This window comes from Tachysurus vachellii, chromosome 4 (assembly GCF_030014155.1).
Source record: "Tachysurus vachellii isolate PV-2020 chromosome 4, HZAU_Pvac_v1, whole genome shotgun sequence".
NCBI lineage: Eukaryota > Metazoa > Chordata > Actinopteri > Siluriformes > Bagridae > Tachysurus > Tachysurus vachellii.
Window position 1 is genome coordinate 9,100,795 of NC_083463.1, and position 20,614 is coordinate 9,121,408.

General features: G+C 36.8%; 1 protein-coding gene across 2 annotated transcripts; it reads right to left on the reverse strand.

The window, feature by feature from the left end:
- Positions 1–59: 59 nt before the first annotated feature.
- On the reverse strand, positions 60–11,238 carry itgb3bp (integrin subunit beta 3 binding protein). Of its 2 annotated transcripts, none has more exons than XM_060867595.1 (9): positions 10,981–11,238; positions 10,776–10,812; positions 9,071–9,155; positions 8,306–8,381; positions 6,827–6,905; positions 6,646–6,733; positions 6,422–6,478; positions 2,653–2,701; positions 60–1,670 (listed from the first exon to the last, which is right to left on the reverse strand). In XM_060867595.1, exons 1-9 carry the CDS (start codon positions 10,983–10,985, stop codon positions 1,655–1,657), a joined length of 492 nt encoding a protein of 163 aa, XP_060723578.1. In that variant the 5' UTR covers positions 10,986–11,238; the 3' UTR covers positions 60–1,654. The 2 variants fall into 2 exon arrangements, with proteins under 2 accessions (XP_060723578.1, XP_060723577.1); XM_060867594.1 differs by having other exon boundaries at positions 64–1,670; positions 8,306–8,384.
- Positions 11,239–20,614: the final 9,376 nt, after the last annotated feature.

The following is a 20,614-nucleotide window of genomic DNA, read 5'->3' on the forward strand; positions in this document are numbered from 1 at the left end:
GATGAATTTTTTTTTTAACTTTAAACTTTAATTTTTTAAAACACACAAGGACCATTTGTTACCTTCATACGTGCTAAATATTTTTCTACATATCAATAAACGCTTTTATACAAAATTTCTGTTGGAGATCTTAATTTGAGTCAGCAAAAGGAAAGGAAACCTGCTTAAAACGAAGAAAATTATAACCAGATCAAGCATGTGAAGTGAACCTCAAAAAAAAAATACTGTGCATGTAAAAAAAATGAAAAGATATAAACTGAATAAAATGCATTGCCTGCATGCCCTATAAAACAAAAATGATGGGAAGGGAAATATCAGAACACAATGTCATAAAGCTGAAATACCAGAGGAACAAAGGTGCACACAATCTTGTGCCACCTCCTTCTTTCAAAGGAGTTAATGACTAGTATTAAAAAAATCCATTACAACTGTAAATGTTATCAGGTCACAAAGGGGCTATAGTGTTACAGCTTGCACAAGCCCCATAGTCTCTCTCTCTCGCTCACACACACACACACACAAACAGGACTAGGATCATTGAATGCTTTTGATTTAATACAAGCAGAAATACATTGAGAAATCAAATAGAGATAGAGAAACAGATAGAGCTAAATGAGAAAATAACAGGATGGCTAATTCAGTGATGAACCAGGAAAGAAGCAACAAAAACTTTAAGGAGCCTGAATGATTGTAAGAGTTCTAGTTTAAAAAAAAAAAAAAAAAACACTTGGAGGCATTCTGCTGTAGGATAATAATCATGATGGGGTGAAGTGAGCAAATTGACATATTAGTGACTATTTTCCAGTAACAGTGTGCCAATTCCACTTATTCCCAATAATTAAATTAAACAATGTCTCTTTTATCCATTTATAGCTCAGTTTAATGTTGTGGATCATGTTCCTGTTCATTCTGATTATAATCTGCATCTGTTTTTCCCCTCACCAGCCGAATGTACTTTTTTGTTTTTCTCTGTAAAAACGAATGAGAGAAAAAATGCACTTTATGTTAAATGGGAAAGAAAAAACCATATGCCTGTGGTAGAGTACTGGAGGTTCCTTCCATAGATTTAAAATAACTATCCTTACAAAAAAAGACTGTTATTTATCAAAGAAAGACAAACACTTAAAAACAAATTGTTTATTAATCTTATATTATGTGGAGAATTCACCATACAACTCTGTGAAATGAGTACATTAATATAAACATGTGTCTTGCCTTACAGCCAGAACTGTTGTAAAATAATAAACTACTGTAAAATAATCAACAACTTCTTACCAATCAGAAATAAAAAATGTAACAATGCGTGAATGTAATGATGTAAGTGCACTGACAAGCATGGAAATCCAGCGGTCTTCTTTTTTCCTGTGAATGTTCGCTGAGGCTGAAGAGACTCCGAAGCTCTGTGTTGTGGCCAGACACAAGTCATGTAAAATCACTGCTAAAAATCCGCGCCCCAAGCCTTTTTTTTTTTTTTTTTTTTTTTTTTACTAACAAACAAAAGGTGACCATGTATAAGGGAAAACACAAGTACGGTTAATGGGCCACCTTGTGCTTTTGTCCTTCACGCTGCCTCTGGGGGTGATAAAGTGAGAGTTATATGATCCACCTTGAGCAGAAATAGGATGGTTTGTGTGGCCAGCAGCTGTTGTTCAGGTCAGCTTTCTGAGCCACTGCCAAATAAAGAGACAAGATCAACATAAAAACTGCATCTCGCTGCACTATAGTTTGTCTGTATGTGAAGTGACAAATCAACAAGTTTTAACAAGTTCACACTGTTATGCCTATTGTTCATTTTATCTCCTTAAAATGGCTTGCACAGATCTGCAAAATCAGAAAGAATAGAAAAAGTATAGATATTCTGTTGACGGTTACAGAGACTCATTAGGCAGGTTTTCAGTGTATAACACTTATTAATGAATTATTTCCTCTCAGTGTAAATATCATCTCAGTCTCTCATATTGGAGTTCTCTCTGACTGATGTGTGGTAGCCAATCAGCGACAGTGATGTTCGGTAAGGAGCCTTTCCGTTCTGAGTTGATATTGATCTAGTTCTGAATTTTTCAGTTGCAATTTCACATTTGCAGATGTTTTAGGATTTGCGCTATGGACCTAATGTAAACATTTTGGCATTAGGTTCAAAGTAAAGTATTTTTTTTTCCTTGACACCTCCTCTCTAATGCAGAAAGATCACATTCGGTGTTTTCTTTTCAATATGGAGTTCAAAACGGCTTTTAAAATGATCTACTGAACACAAAACTATTAATACTATTTTTTTATTTATTTGATTTTTTTTTACAAGATAAGGTGTCAGAAGCTCTAATGGGACTGCACAGGCCAGAGGTAAAAAAACATATTTTTGCAGCAGCACAATGCAATGTAGACTGTAGAATCAACATTTTGTCAGTAAGCATTTAAAAATACGAACAAGAGTCCTTGTGGAAAGCGGGTTGTGTATAAATGAGAAAGTGTATGGTGTGCAGTCTGCTTTTATCATCTACACGTTTGATTGACTGACAGCAGCCCAGATGTGTCTCTGCCTCCAGGCTGACAGGCAGTTCGGTGCACATCAAACACCCTGACAATCCCATCTCAGAAGACATGCAGAGCTATTCCATTTACAAGTTTATATTAACGAGAAAATAAAAGACTTGCCTTAAGATATTCTTGAGAAACTCGTAGGAACTGCCAGTCTGTGTTGTACCTGTGAAATGGATTACAAACTTCACATACAGCATCTTTGATAAAAACATATGAACAAGATTAAAAAAAAAACCCTGTATGATGGGTATGATAGCAGAACAGTAGAAAAAAGACCTCTCATAGCACTAACATTAGCTGTGAAATGTGTTAGAAACATCTAGAATCTATGTTCAGACAACACAACTAAAATGCCCCATAGAAAGCCACTCAATGATACTAAAGTATTAAATCCAACAGATAAATGTGGTCATAAACGCTTATGAAGCATCATCGCTTTAGAATACTGAAAAACAGCTCGTCACCTGTCCACCCAAAGGCCTTCTAATATACAGCGTGGCTTTAATTGGGTCTGTGTTTTCTGAAGAAAAAGCATAAAATTCACTGCAAGCAGCCTCCATTTGTCCATCAACAGCCTCTGATTGATGTGATGAGAGTAGACGCTCTGACCCTTTTCCAGCCAACTGCTGAAAACCTATTTGTTTTATTACATTTTTAAGGAATCTTTCTTTAATACAGTCTATTAAGGCTGTCTTACAAATCTCCCCTGACTCGACCCCATCTACGGCCTGATCAATTTTTATACTGCTGATCCGTCCTCTTCCTCCTCATTTTTCCTCCACAAAATTCACATTATATAGGATTTTCTTATGGAACACTTGCCATAAAAATACGTTACTACCCCTCGTGAGGTGAGCAGGCGGCTGCTTCCCGATGACAGAGGGTTTCGGTAAAGATAAAACTTGTTTCGACGGTAAGCAGAACTGTTTAAATGTTATTTATTTTCATGCTCCAAAGAAAATATATTGTGAAGCGCAACATTGATTTAGCACATAACGTGTCTGGAAGGGCGTGCTTTGGGTGGAGGCAAAGGCCGATTTATGAATCCTTTGCTCAACTCATTTAATTGAATTTTCCAAATCTCTCGCAACACACAAATAATCAATACCTGTGCTGTTGAGTAGCAAAGTTGCTTCAGAAGTATTGTGCTCTCTTTTTTCCATTTTGTGCTCATCGGCACATGATTTCAGATCAACTGTTCAAAGGAAGTAACACTGCACCAAAAAGATGCCAAACTTTCCCAAGTTTGAGTGATGTACAGTCATCATGGATGTTTACAGAGGCCACCGGGAAGATTTAAGGGATGATACACCCACTGTTGAGGGCATGGATTCAAAAGTGTGTCCGTGGAAGTTAAAATATCCATGTGAATTTTCTCAGCTGTCTTGGCACCATCGCAGTGCCTGGCACTCTGTTTGGCCATTACTCAGCCTGGTCTCATGTCCATCATGGCAGTTTAGATGACTATGTGCACATGGGTGGAGATTAGCATAAGCTTTATCACAAGAACTGTTTACGATAATTACAGCAAGGAGTAAGTCATCTTCAATACCTACTCCATTGCCTGAAATAAATCACCATCACATTCTCCCTCAGTCTACAGCTTTCCTCCGAGTTCTCCAGTTTCCTCTCACTTACTAAAACATCCCATAGATCTCTCGACTGCTCTAATATCCCCCTAGGTGTGAATGGGTGTGTGAATGTGTTGAATGAGTGTGTGAATGTGCACATGTCCCAAAATTCACTCTGAATGTCAAACTTTTAGTCATAGACTAATTTAACTGTAAGATCATTTACACTGATGCCCTCAGTCTCTGGCCCTCTGATGCCAGATTTATTTCATCAGCATGATGCAACCATTCGAATATTAGGCTCATGTATACAATAATATATACCATTATTTTTGTTTATTTGTTAATACTGTAGAGCTGTTAAGTCTTGAACGTTCCACCAAAAGAACCCATTAGGACCAAGTTGCCATAATTTATAGACCATTAGTTTTTGAATTATTGAGGTTTAGATTAAACCTATTTAATGTGAGTGACCAGTTAAACCAGCTAATAATAAGAGCGTGATAATAAATGTACCTTTGACTAATTTAACAAAATAAAATAAAAAAATCACAGGCCCAATTACTGCTTCAGTGACATCTGCCCACTTTAATATTAACTCGAAGCTAATCTGACTGACCCACTTTACAAAGTTTACAAATGAAGTTGGCCACTAGCTGCATTTCTGATGAGTTTGTCCTGGAAAACATTGTCATTTTGAGGCAATCTAATTTTCTCGCATGACATGGCTTATAAACTTGTGCAGTAGTTGAGGGATTGAAAAGAGCACCATGACTGACCATGACTAATGTGCTTAAATGCCTACTGGTCATTTTCCATTCTGTTTTTTTACTAATTCATTTCAACTACTGCTCTCAGTTTAACATACTGTATATCCTTAATGAATGCATTCTGTATATAAAAAAAAATAACGACCACCTGCAAGTTAAATAGATATTGATTAATTGATAGATAGATAGATAGATAGATAGATAGATAGATAGATAGATAGATAGATAGATAGATATTGTTCTTGTGGATGTTGGTTCACTTAGAAGAAGCCGCCTTTATTTTGTCACATATACATTACAGCACAGTGAAATTTTTTCTTCACGTATCCCAACTTTGGAGTTTGGGGTCAGAGTGCAGGGTCAGTCATGATACAGCACCACTGGAGCAGTGAGAGTTAAGGGCCTTGCTCAAGGGCCCAGAAGTGGCAGCTTGGCAGTGCTGCGGCTAGAACCTTGATCCTCCGATCAACATCCCAGGGCCTTAACTACTTGAGCCAGCATTTAATATAGACACCTAACAAAATAAACACCATTCTGAACCCCCAAGGAGCTGAAAATGTGTTAGATTAAATCAGTAAGTATATTTAATTATTATTTTTAATCATTGTCTCTGGGGGAAATGTACAATACACAAAATGTCACAAAACAAACAAATATGACAGCATGAGCAGGCTATAACTACAATTTCTTCAATGAGTCTTAAACGCACACCAATGTAAAATATTTAACCCCTTGATTGCCATGTAGCAAAGCGATAGGATTATCTGCCCTGATGTCGTTCAACGCTACATCTATATTTGAGCCGTAAACCTTTACTGAAGGTACGTTTCACAACAACAAACTCTCAGTTCTCCAGGCTGAGCTAACAATCTGTAACGGTTCTATTTTGTTGTTGTTGTAAGTGGGGCTTAGTGCACTGATACATGTCATGCTCCATCATGTGATCAAATATGTGACATTCCTCCATGCTCCGAGGTCCTCCAGTGTGACTAATTTAAGCGAGTTTGTCCAACCTTATCTTAAAATTGTTTTGAACACCACTACAATTCTCCCATTGACTCACTACAAGTCACCATTATGTGACTGAATCACAAGTGCAGCTTTGCTGAAGGCTTTATATGTGCTTGAAATAATCAAATTAATTCTGTCACGAAGAGAAGTGTGTGGTTGTTTGTGTTATAAAAACTAAATGTTTTTTTTCTCAAGAAAAGGGAGCCTCTTATTCTGGCTGCGACTGCAGTGAACGTTTTTGGCCCGTCAGCATCGAGTTAAATGCCAAACTGTTCTCAAAACTCAAAATGTGAATAAGGCTAGGAGCTTTCGAGCTTGAAATCGACCACGAGCCATAAATTAGTGGAACTCCAAATGTTTTCTTTCCCTGACTCATTCATGCAGAGCACAAAGGTCTCAATCATCATACTGTAGTCATTTGTAATTAATACAGAAAACTACACAGCCAAGCAGAATGAAATTTGAGATCATTTGATGTTGCTGTATTTTTATTAGTTTAATATTTGATGAACTGAGGTTCAGGCCACTTACCCTGTAGCCACTTCTCATGCCTTCTTGTTGTATTAAGCTCACAGTTTGCTTTAGAAGCTGTAAGAAAATTTGAGTGATTAGACAATGCAGGACTCTGACGAAAGCTCAAGACAAGTCTGTTTAAGCCATTTCTGTGTCTACCCAGAAAATAGTACAGATGTGTACGGACTAAGAAACAGATAGTAATAGAGTTTTTCCTAATAAATTACACAATGAGGACTCACACAGCTCTTTGTGTCTCTTCAATTCATTGCGCAAGTCAGCAGGGCCCATCAGTAAGAAACTCCTCAGCTCACTGTCGCCCTCTACAGGCTTTAATATGCAAAGACAGATTACATTCGGTATACAAATAAGTTCACTTTTGCTCTGGAGGTATAGATGGGTGTCTGAATGTAACCTACGCACCAATAAGGACTCGAGATTTTGCCTGGTCTTCATTAAGTCCTTGAAAGATCCTTCCAGTTTAGACCTGAGAAAATCCATTCTGAAAAAAAGATTGAACATTTTTTTAATTCACAAGATTTGCAAATCTTCCTCATCATCACAGACCTCCTGTTAACATCAGCCAACATAAAAAAAAGCCACCTGAAGTTTTCAATATAATCCTATGATGTCTTTTCCAGTGCTCCAAATCCAGTCGTGGTCACAATTTGGCACTAGAATAGCTCTTTCCAAATGAACACATTCCTAAATTAATGATAAGCTCATTCTCGTTATTGATGTTTTTATATATATTTAACTAGCTTCCTCTTAAATGACTTCACTATAAAATTCAAAACTAATGCTTGTCTTGATGGATTAAGAAGGGGCTCTGTGTTAGTATGCGTTGAAGGGGAAATAGGTCTTTCTTAAACACTCCTTAACCAACTATTTTTAGTGCTGTGTAAATCAGAGAAAGGATTTTGTCTGGTGATGAAGCTCCCTCCATGTCCTGTCATTAAATTCTGATCAGTCATAATGACCATCAAGCCGAGCAGGACGAAGGAAATATCCTTTAATAATGAGAGATGTCCTTTCGTTTTAATGGTCCGATAATGCCACTAGTAGAAAGACATAAAAATTAAACCAGGCTGGAGCGCATAGTTTAAATAGATAAACGCTAATTCAACAAAAAACACTGAATCTATAAGTGACATATTTACAGGCAGGAGGCAAACAAAAAACAAACTGCTTTGGGGCCATCTCGCTGGCTCACTTGTCCCCGTAAGTGTAGATGTCTCTCTACAATTCATATCAAAGTTTTTCTCACCCATCTGCTTTGTTATATGAATTAAAAATTCATCTGATTAGGTGTGGTCTTTTCCTGGATGACCCCATCCTCATCTATAGTGCACAAGGACACACTGAATGAATTGAGGAGTCTAAAGATATTGTAAAATCATATGCTATGCTCGTCAGAGTCATTACAACGCGACCCGATTGATCTATGGGAGAATTTGGAGACTTTATTAGACAGCTCTCCTTACCACCATCATCAAAACACTGTCTGAGGGAATATGTTTGAGAAGAATGGAGTTCATTCTTACTTTATAATTTCAATTTCTACAACCTGTACAATTTGCGTTAACGTGACCTGGTGGTGGACTACTTAACTATAAGGTGATTTATTTTGCTTTTGATTTGGCACATGTACGTAACTAATGAGATGATATCTGTACATTACGGCATTGCACAAAAACCATCACATGTGCTATATTTCATATAATGAGGTACTGTAATAAAAGCTTGCTATATGGAGATCTATTGATAATTGTTAACAGTTGAATTTGGATCATACAAACCTTTTTTTCTGTTGAAATTACAGAGTTTTTCACACATCTTTTATCAGTTCCATCACAGGCAACCTTGCAAAAATAAAAAATAAAGTACAGTATCTTCACTAACCTCTCTCTGTCCGTTTCTGTCTGTGGCCCTTGTGCTTCCAGGGCGTTGACAGTGGTCCCACTGGTTTTGTAATTACCTGCTGATTAAGCACTAAATGTCAGTAATTCATCACATTACAGTGGACAGAGATATTAGTGACAGTTAAAAAAGTCTAATAGAAGGATTCCACAGCGCTTACAATGCTAACTAAACATGTCTTATAACAAAGCAGAGTTGAATGCGTAATACTGATTCTGACGGTGTTGATTCAATTCATTTTCTGTAACAGAAACTAAATCATTTAAGCTGAAAGAAAATCATTTAAGCTGTTTATATAAATGCACACATTTTAATACATTGGAATTTCTATAGGAACTTAAATAGGCGTGCATACAAAACAGATTATAAACGTTTTTATAGGGGAAATGTTTATTTCATATTAATGGAAGACATCTCCAGGGTTAGTGCTTCGTACCAGTCAAAGTACAGACAAATCTGTAAGTTTTCTTATCTTACTAATTTTAAGAGTAAGGAAAAATGTTGGCAAATAGCTGAGCTGTAAGAGGAATAAAATACTAGAAAAGTTTTAAAATTCCGTTTGATACAAGTATCTCCACTTATTATCAGGCCACATGACACCAATCCATCAGTGGTTATTTTTCTATAACCAAGAACGCACGCACACACGCACTTACTGAGGGATGTTCATAATTCAGTTCTGATTTAATGACGCTTCTGTACATTATGTCAGTTGTAATTATAGATAACAAATGTGGACTCTTTTACCTTGGGTTTTAGCTGTTGGGGTTATGAGCATTGTTCCAGTACAAGGAGAATAGTTCCTGTCTTTGGTGTGCCTCTTGACTGGAGTCTAGAGTAAACAACGTTGAACAATTAAGTCATACAATTGCAATTTCATCAGATAAACCTACCATGTAGAATTATTGGCTGCATGTGCAATTTGTACATGCAGGTTTATATCAGTTAATCTATCCAGTATTGTCCTGTTGACCTGTCTAATTATTGCCCCTTGTAATTATACTGCATATTCTGCACTTGCCTCACACTGTTGGTGTCTTGTGTACTGTATTGGCAATTGTATTCACACTACCTTGTATCAGACAAGGGTCCTGAAAAAAACATTCAATTCACTTGTATACGAGCTAAACATAGAAATAACAAACAAAGAAGCTCAATATCGAGCTACAGTCTCCAACTATACACTAACAAAGCTTTGATGAACAGGATGGGTGTGTATAAATAAAATACTTAAGAAAAATAATACTGCTCTTTTAGGTGCACCTGAGACCCAGCACCAACACACAGTACTGTGTCACAACCATGCAAAAAATGACCACCACCCAAATTGACCACCACCCAAAAATGATCTCCACCAAATCTGGATTGAGGCAGTGCTGTTTTACTGAAAATCTGAGTACGGGCTGACAAAGTTTATAGCAACATATATATATATATATATATACACATACATATATGTATATATATACACACACACACACACGCACACATATATATATCTATATATAGATATATATATATATCTAGAGATATATATATATATATATATCTCTTTGCACTTCTGGTAGATGCCAAACTGCATTTTGTTGCTGTGTACCTGTACTATGCAATGACAAAGTTGTATCTATCTATCTATCTATCTATCTATCTATCAATATATTACAGTCAGTAATATAACTTTAAATGGACCTACAATACATAAGGCCCTCGCAACCAGGCTTTGTAAGAGTTTCTTTCCACAAGCCATCAGACTCAACAACTGAACTGAACTGTACTGAGCACAACACACACACACAGACACACACATCAACTGTATGGTCTGCACAGACCTACACCAAATACACACGCTTCCAATGTACATCCATCAAACTGTTTACATGCTGTTTTGCACACTGTTTTTGCTCTTTGCACATTCTGTCTCACATTTCAGTTGATTGCTGTTTTGCACAATCTTTTACAACACGTCATGTAACTGCTGCTATAACAGTGTTTATTCCAGTATTTCTGCACACACAATATTGGTTGAACATACAGTATTTACACTAGTCTGTGCTGTTTTTTTTGTAATGTCTTTTGTGTAATGTCTTGTATTTTTTGTTTGCACTGTCTTTTGTCTTGCAATGTCTTTTGTCCTGTGATGTCTTTCTGTCTTTTGTCCTGCACTGTTTGCACCAGGTTGCACAGTTGCACTTTATGTATCTAGGACTAACTTACTAAGTCCTTATAGCTCTGTCTTTGTCTTATGTAACACCCTGATCCTGGAGAAACTTTGTCTCATTTCACTGTGTACTACAACAGCTATATATGGTTGAAATGACAATAAAAGCTTCTTGACTTGCCAGTACATTAGCTTCACATATGTTAAGGCAACTGAGTGTATACAGCACCAGGTGATACCACATTAAAAAAAAATCAGGTTTAAAATGATAAACCAGACAAACTGGGAGCTCACATTTTCCTCGGTTTCTCTCTGAAGGCTTCTCTTGACACTGTGAAAGAAGGAAAATATGGTGATACATTCTGGGATTCTCACCAAACTCTACACCAAACACAGACCTCAAAATACACAAAAATAAAACACACAACGAGCTAACATTAACATTAACATTTTCTTTCGAGAAAATACTAACATAAGAAAGTCAACAAATCTGACTTACGGCATTGTTTTTATGACTTTTTGTTAACCGTTTCAACTTCGATAATGTTTGTATTTTGGCGCGGCGCGGCGGTGATATATGACCCCGGGAAACGACTAATAACGACTAATAAATAAATAAAAATATACATTATATATTATACTTAATATACAGTATCTTCGTTAAACGTCGTTAAACAAAAAACCGTTATACTTTTATATTTAATATAAGCACAGAATGTTTGTTTTTAATAATTGAGAAACTTTTTGTGGAGTTGTTTTCCCCGGATAAAGTTTAACTGCGCACCAACAACAGATAGTGAAGACTCCGGTTGCCATATTCATGAAATTTAAACTAAACATGTATATTTTTATTGAAACAAGGTTGAATTCTGCAAACAAATTTATTTGAGTATGTGATGTGCATCCACTATATTCATAAACATTTCTGTTGTAATATATGTTGCAAGAAAGATCGAGAACAAAGTGATGGAAATGGAAAAGACAGCTTTTAGAACTTTTGGGTATTTTATTGGAAGTGAGTTGGATGTTTTATTGAGAACTGGCAACCCTAATAAAAACGGTTTTTAATAGTTAATTTAGTGAAGTACTATGAAACCTGGAACATACATACAAGTCAGACATTGTACATATGTTCAGATTGATATCATGTAAATTCATATCATGTAGAGTTAATGTAATGCAATAAAAGTGAGCCTAGGGATGAGTTTTTTCTAACCTAGATTCACACAGACAATCAGTGACATGATGTGATTACACATATATATTATCTCCATATGGACAGATCTTCTTCTGCCCATGTCACTGTCACATCCATTATACATGATCAGCAGTGATGCAGAATGTGCACGTGAAATACAATGGTGAATGAATACAAATTTCCGGGCAGGAAAAATGACTACTGACCCTTCACACAACCTCTTTCAGCTACTCCCTTCTGGCAGGCGATACATTTGTTTATCATTTACAGCATTTGGCCGATGCTCTTATCCAGACATTACATTATCTCATTTTTATACAACTGAACAATTGAGCGTTAAGGACTTCGCTCAGGGCCCCAACAGTGGCAGCTTGGTGGACCTGGGATTGAACTCACAACTTTCCGAGTGGTAGCCCAACACCTTAACCACTAGGCTGCCACATCCAGCTGGGCTCACCAGTTTACCAAAACTGCCAGACACAAGAACAGTTTCGTTCCCCAGACAATCACCCTGATTAACAACTCACCATAATTATATTTCCTGCTTCATATCTATAAGTACTGCACTATCAGAACCGTCAGTCATTACATCATCCGTATATGTTACACACACTATTGCTGCTGCATATTGTACGAAAAGCATAATATTGCACAATACTGTTATTTGCACTACCATGCACTTCTCACACTTTATGTACGTAACTGATCTGTCATATATTCTATATATTCATATATTCTGTATTCTATTTAATACTCATACTGTTGATATTGTCTCACAAAATCTGTATTGTCTTGTATAGTCTGTTTTGTTTTGTATAGTCTGTTTTGTCTTGTCTTGTATAGTCCAAGCTAAATGTATAGTACAGTATAGCGTTATTTATGTCTGTACTTTTGAGAGTCACAAACAGCTGGAACCAAATTCATTGTGTGTATCAACATACTTGGCTAATAAACCTGATTCTGATTCTGATTAGATGTATTGTTTACTCTGTCATCCTTTAAACCCAAAATGCTTCTAGAGGAGAAAAACAGATGTAACGGATGACAGAAGATGACAGTTTTGAAGGAAATATCTTTTTTCCGATATTCTTACATCAATAAGAGTGTAGTCATGAATGAATGGGGTAAATGCTTACGCATGGTACTATACTGACCTGCAATGATCTAGCATTCACAAATTAAGGCTTTTAATAAAGAAGGAGCAGTTCATTTACTGTGTTTGTTATTATATCTGTAAGCATCCTTCTTATGGCTAATTCTTGTCTTCTTACTGTCTTATTATATAAGCAAACATTTTTATACAATACTCAAAAGGTACTAACAGAATACACGGCTGCACACAAGCAGGGAACAAGTAAAGGGCCTGATATTTATTGTCCATCACCTTTTGATTAAGGCACTAATACATCAGTGTTATGACCAAACAGGCACAGTGCTTTTGGGGCATTCTATTAAACCAGACAGATCCTAGGTAGACAGGAAATGTTGGTTTCTCTAAAATATACAGTACAGTAGAGTGAAAAAGTTTGCATATTTTTAAAATAAATGAACACATTCATTATTATTATTATTATTAGTAGTAGTAGTAGTAGTAGTAGTAGTAGTAGTAGTAGTAGTAGTAGTAGTATTTTCCATTTTAATAAGCAAGATGTTTGTTAGTGTGTTAGATTTCACAAGTGTTTCTTCATTATTGCAAGTGATGTAATGGCTAATTATTTTATGTTGACAACCACAGTTCAGAAATTTGCATATCAATGAATATGGACCTAAATATTCCTTAATAATTTATAAGTAATAATTTGTATGGCTGTTCATTACTGTTTAACTGCATAGCACTTAATATCTCTTCTCGGTTTCAGGTTCAGCTTGAAGTTAGTTATATTTCAATGAAATACATGGTTTAAAAATAAATTATTATATAAATCATATATATATATATATAAATGAAATATAAATAATATTTTGTCATTGAAAAACAATGTGGTGCACAGCATTGCACCTTAACGTATACGCTCGAGTCAGTAAACATTTCTGAAAGCTTGAAAGACTATCTTCAGACCACACTTTAAATTCTGCAGCTAATTTTTTTCATATATAAAAATGACTTCAACAATAGTATTAAAACCTCATAGCTCACAGTTGCACTGTAGTTAAACATTATCTCAATTTAATATCCTATAAGCTATACTACGATAAGTCTTAGAGGCAAACACATTTCCTGTCAATATGTGTTGAGCTTTCGTATCGATCCCCTTCTTTTTGTTTGCACTCTTTTTGACTTTAACCTTAGCTAGTTTGCTTTACTGCAGAAAAATAATGGCCAAACCTGTCAAAGAGAAAGGACCTGGGAAAAGCTAGATGCACTCGAATGAAGAACGAGGGTTTTGAGATTACTACAGAGAGTTCTAGTACCTTGCTTCCAGCCAGCCATATTGCCTCAGCCTAAGGCTTCATAATTGGGAGACAGGATTGGAGAGTTAGCACGGCCTGGGTGCTGTGTTTTTATGGTGTGTGTGTGTTTGTGTGCAGGCCTGTAAATTAAAGGCGTTCTGCCCTGTTGACAGGGCAGTGTATTAGCTCGCCAGAGTGACCCATCTCTTCGAGACATTACATCAGGGCCTTTTCAAGTGGACACACGCCCCAGGCACTTTTCTTCATTTTGATTCGGGGTGGACAAACCACCCAAGTGTTATGGTTTGATACTTTACACATTTCACAGCTCAACATAAATACTGAAAGGAAATTGCTTTTGTTAAAGAAGTGTCATTCACCAGCACATGTTTTTAGCCCTCTCTAAAAGATGTGTTAAAGCATGCTGAACATTAAAAACGCTGTATTGTACCTCAGGACTATTTATTTCCAAAAATGACTCTCAGATGGGTCAGAATGAGGCTGTTATTCCTGAGTTTTTGATTACTTCTTTGTGATTTACAGTTTATTTGCTGTACCATTTCTGCTGGACTTTTTAACAACAGCCATTAAAAGAAAAATACTCTATAATTTAGACAGTCATTTATGAAATGTTATATCTGGGATACATTATATATATTTATGTCTGAACCTATACTCAGTTTTCACCTCGTAAAGCCATTTTAATTAGGGTTGTTTTTTTTTCTTTTTCTTTTGAAACATTTGAATTATATCCTCAGACTCAAGTACACTGAGGTACAGTAATATGTTGGATTTGTTTGAATGCAGTTGTAATGGCGCCATCCTGTGGTTACAAGTGATTATTATTTATTGATGAAGTCTGAGATAGTGCTCTATTATTTACAGTGCAGTGTCATATTATGAGCAGTTTCATACGTTATTATCAACTTATACAAAGTTTATAAAGTCTTAAAGAACTTATGGAAAGACTTAAAGTCTGTGTACCTGCCAAGAGGGCGTTGGGATGATTTTTGTCATTTCAACCATATACAGCTGGAGTGGTACTAGAGATGTTCCTGCAGTTTGACTCTGCTTCATGAAATCCATCTACATGTGATCTTTGAGGACAACAATCTCCTCATCAGTGCACAATTGTCAGACTGTCACCCAAATGATGATGAGGTTCACTTTTGAGTCTGGTTCCTCTCAAGGTTTCTTCCTCTTCCATCTAAGGTAGTTTTTCCTCACCACAGTCGCCTCAGACACCTCAGACTTGCTCATTGGGGGTAAATACAAACACATTTAAATATAAGCCTAATATTAATCTTGAATTTTTGTTTTATATTAATCTTTGTATAATATTTATATTATTTTGTATTACGTTTCTTATGTTCTGTAGAGCTGCTTTGAGACAATGCCCATTGTTATATATACAGTTTTTACAGAGTTTTTATACAGTGCTACATAAAACACAGAATTATAGGAGTCAACAAAGAACTAAGTACACTACAGAGTATTACATAAAGAGCATGTGTGCAAACAGTAAAAAAAAAAACAAGGAACAGTGCAGCATCGACCAGTACACAGTACTGTAATAAGTTAAGTGCAATATTAAGATGCTTTGGATGTAAGCATAATACACAACAGCAAAAAAGTAATGTGCAAAAAATTGGGAGTGCAATGATGTACAGATGTATACAAGTGTGTGTGTTGTCATCTGTACAGTCTCTGGGTGTTGAGGAGTATGATGGCTTGAGGAAAGCTATGACCTGAAATCCCAACACCATTAAGCTGCCACTGCTGGGCCACTGAGCAAGGCTCCTAGCCTTCAGCTGTTCAGTTGCATAAATGAGATAAATGTCAGTCACTCTGGATAAATGATGTTTGCCAAATGGTATGAATGTATACAATGGACACACCCCCCCCCACCCCCCACCCCACCCCCGGATAAATATGTTTATGACCAACACTCATGCTTTGCTTCAGTGGATAATATGTAGATTTACACCTTTTAAGAATTATAATGACTTTCCTTTGTTTACACCACAGCTGTTAGTGACATTTATCAGTGCCTTTTCTCTTTATGACTGTCTGTTGTAATGTACATAATCCCACTCTCTGGTGTGACTGAGCCAAGTCTGGGTTCCCTTTTGAGTCTGGTTTCTCCAAAGGTTTCTTCTTCATGTGCTCAGATTCAAAATGACTAACAATATGTTCATATCTATAAGCAATCAAAATTCTTGTTATACATTGATGGAGAAGTGTGTGTTGCTGTACTGTCTTGTTCCATAAGTTGGTGCTGACTACCTACTGGATTTCAGTGGGGAAAAAATGCAATGCCTTATCTAATGCTTAGGACTCAAAAAGTGAAAAAATGAAAAAATGAAAAAAGCCAGTATAACACACTAACATTCTCAGTTCTAACACTGTTTTTTAATGGACAAAATAAGTGCGGTCTGACAACCTTAAATAGATCTCATTTGTTTATCAGTAGTCTAAATGTACTGTCTTTATATCTATTCAAATAAGAGAATTACACAAACTGGATCTATTCAAGAACTTAACATTTTAGATAATTTTCACAATATTTTAGATCCTAACCTCTTTTCTTTTGAGGTCCTTAGAAATAAAGCTGCTGTAGTGTCTGTACCTTTTGTTTGCTGTGTGTAAGTGAAAGCTGGACAGGAATGCAAATAAGTTGAAGGCAGCAGCAGTTGCATTAGGTTTAGTGTGAAAGGTTTACAAGCATTGCTGTTGTACAAGATTTAATATTGTACATGATCCCCATCTAGTTCTTTTAAGTTATTATAAGGAAGTACTGTGTGAGTTAAAAGTAAAACTAATTTACATAAAACTTTAAAAAATATAGCATATACATTATTAATCTGTATTTGTATGATTTTATGTATTGTGCTCCTGCAACATGATTGGCTGATTAGATAACAGGGTTCATGGGCATAGAGTGTTTGGTGGACTGGGATGTCTGGATGCTGTGGCCTTACCACCCTGACAAGACCACCCTACCACCGTCACTCAGTTTTGCTGACTGTGGAATGGTGGGACGCTTTATGTCCCCGGAAGCCCTCATGTCTGTGTCACCTTCTAGCTCTCCCTTTCAGTTATGCTGTCATAGCTAGTCTAGCCCAGCACTTAGCACATAATGAACATTGCCATCACATGAAAACAATCATACCTAATGATAATCCCACTCCCGTCTGTCGGGCTAGACATGCTAGCTCCCAGTTCTGAGTTTCTAGTCTGAGCGCCTCTTCTTCTGGACCAATCCTTCAACAATACTTCATCAAAACCAATACTTCATCAATCCTGACGCCGTAACCCTGGTTGGAGTCTCATCAGCATCAGCAGCTTTATTGGGTCTCCATCAGCAATCATTTGAAGACTTTGGCAGGAAGAAATTAGTGCTGGGTTTGTGGTGAACTCGGAATTTGCTCTCAACTAAACAAATTATTGTTTACATTTACATTATGTTGTGTTAGTAGTGTTTTTTATCGTGGTCCTGCAGCAAATGCTCCCAATTGATTTGGATATATTTCTCTTGGAATTTAATTAAAGTTTCTTCTGAATTTATTCTGCTGCTATCATTGTAACTTACATCATCAATAATGATTAGTGAGCATGTTCCAGAAGTAGCTGTAAAACCCAAGCCATGACTCTACCTCCATCAGGCTTCACAACTGAGCTTAAATATTTTGGATTATTAGATCCTGTTTCCGGGGGCATGGTGGCTTAGTGGTTAGCACGTTCGCCTCACACATCCAGGGTTGGGGGTTTGATTCCCGCCTCCGCCTTGTGTGTGTGGAGTTTGCATGTTATCCCCGTGCCTCGGTGGTTTCCTCCGGGTTTCCTCCCCCGGTCCAAAGACATGCATGGTAGGTTGATTGGCATCTCTGGAAAAATTGTCCGTAGTGTGTGAGTGTGTGAGTGAATGAGAATGTGTGTGTGCCCTGCGATGGGTTGGCACTCCGTCCAGGGTGTATCCTGCCTTGATGCCCGATGAACCCTGAGATAGGCACAGGCTCCCCGTGACCCGAGGTAGTTCGGATAAGCGGTAGAAAATGAGTAAGTGAGAGATCCTGCTTCCTTCCACATTTTGGACATTCAGTTGTTAGAGGTTTACATTGGTTACAGAGCTTGCATACTCATACAGAACTCAGTTGTGGCTCATTTATGTAATCTTTGTGAATTCTAATCTAGATTTTTGGTTCTGGTCTTGCGGTATAGCTTCTATATTTCTGCTCTTTAAGTCTTCTGTAGATTGTGATACCTTTACACCTGCCCTGTGGATATTGTTGGTCATGCCACTTGCTGCTGTTTTGGGGTTTTCTTTTCAGTTCTCACAACATTTCATATCATCAACTGTTGCTGTTGGATAACCAGTTTATTTGGATAACCAGTTTATTTTCTGTTGCTTAGTGTGCCGGTGTTTTCCTTCTTTTCAGGACATTCCAAATTGTTAATGTTATTAACTATACCTAATGTTGTGCAATGCCAAATAGTTTTAATTTTAACCTCTTTTCTTAACTTCAAGCCATTTCATCTTAACTTCAAGCATTTCATCCGTAGCCAGCACTCTTATCTTCATGCTAGTGCATCCATTTTATCAACAAATGCAGTCTTCAGAGGTGAAACTGGAGGCTAAATCCAAGAGTAGATCTTCAGAGCCATTTATTGTTTAAACAATTACATTTTTTTTTCTTCTTCAACTTTTGATCCCAATCCCAAATATCTTCAGTCTACAGCAAAAAGATTTGAAATGACATTGACATTCCAATAGATTTGGAGGTGACTGTATACATTTATTACTTATTCTTTCTGCACATCATTGATATTCACTGGCCATCTACAAATAGCTTGAGTAACACACAATCCAGGCAGTCAAGCCTACATACAGCTTATTCATTCCTGGCTTTTAATGCCACAAGCAGGCCTGAATGTCTATTTATACCACTCTGTCAATTCTTTTGCCCTTTGACTTTATCTACTGTAACTGTAGACCAGAAGACTAAATGTCACATGGCACATTAATAGGGCATTTAAACTACACTGTATGTCTCTTCTTTACAGCATGCAAGAAATCAAGCACAGTTTCTCTCCAGTGTTCACAAGAAATAAACAGTATTTAGGGTTTAATGCAAGACTGATGTTTCTTTTTGGGGATTATAAGTATGACTGCTAAATATGTTTAAACCCTGATTTCTAAATATGTTGAGAGATGTTGTTAGCTGAAACTATTGCTTTTAACCTATATTTTCAAACCGTTGTGTCCCGAGGCTGTGCAAACATTGCATCATTATAAACTCTGTACTTTCTTTGAAAGGAGTCCTGTTCAAACCAGATGCAGCAATCAAACTAAGCTCTGAATAGAAGCCCATAGGTCCCAGCAAAAAAGCCTCCAACTGCAAATTGCACCATTTTGTTCTTTATCGGGGTCATTCTCACGTATTGTACATTCTCCAGACAGGCAGAGGAAATAAACAACATTTCTCCAGACTTTGCAAATACATTAAGCCTGTAATATGTACAAAACTTACATAAAATCTTACAAAATACAAAAAAGAGCTTTTATTATCCTTCATGTATGCTGTGAAAAGCGGCCGTGTGTCCTGACTGTAAAAGCCTGGAAAATAAACAGCAATACGTAGATACTGCCAAAATAAAGTGCATTGTCTGACTGTTTGCTAACCTGCTTATATAACCGTTCTAAGATAGTAAAGCAACCCTTAAGATCTCATTATACATGACAGTGGGGCTCCAAAAATGAAGAGAACACATATGAATTACTTGTGAGATGGGATTGTGACTTTAATTGGGATTGGTATTAAAATGACGTTGCATCATAAATTATTTGCTCAGTGGAAAACTCTGGTCATAGTGGCATGCCAAATGGGTTGCCAATTCACTGTGACCAAATCCCCAGAAGAAATATATTTTATTGCTCCGTTTACCCATGTAATATTACTTGAAATATTTGAATGTGTTTGGCATTGATACTTCCTGATGTTTTATTTTCGGCTGATTTGGGGATACATTTATTGAGCATTGGACACTAATTAGATGACAATATAAATCATAGTAAAACATAATGTTAATAAGAATGATGATGTAATAGAGATGCCAAAACCGAAGTCTTGCAATCTGTCCAAGAGAATACAGGTAATTATAGAGATAGAAATAAAAAATATCAAATTCTTTTTTCCATGTGCCAGAGAATCACCAATGTTACCATGTTAACGCCCCCATTATAGAAATTATGTCACTCTACAAATAACTCTTAAATCCCATTTTAGTTCAGAATTTCAACTCCAGCTGTGAATGCTGAACAATACAGGCAAATGTTTGCGGGCATCTCATCACACTCGTATGCTTTATGAACAGCTGGTATAACTGCCTCCACTCATCTGGGAAGGCCTTCCACATGATTTTTGATTGTGGTTATGGAGATATGTGGTCATTCAGCACAAACGTGAGGTCAGGCAATGATGTCAGGTGAGGCAGCTTGGGATTCCAGTTCATCCCAAACATGTTCAGTGGGGTTGGTGGTCAG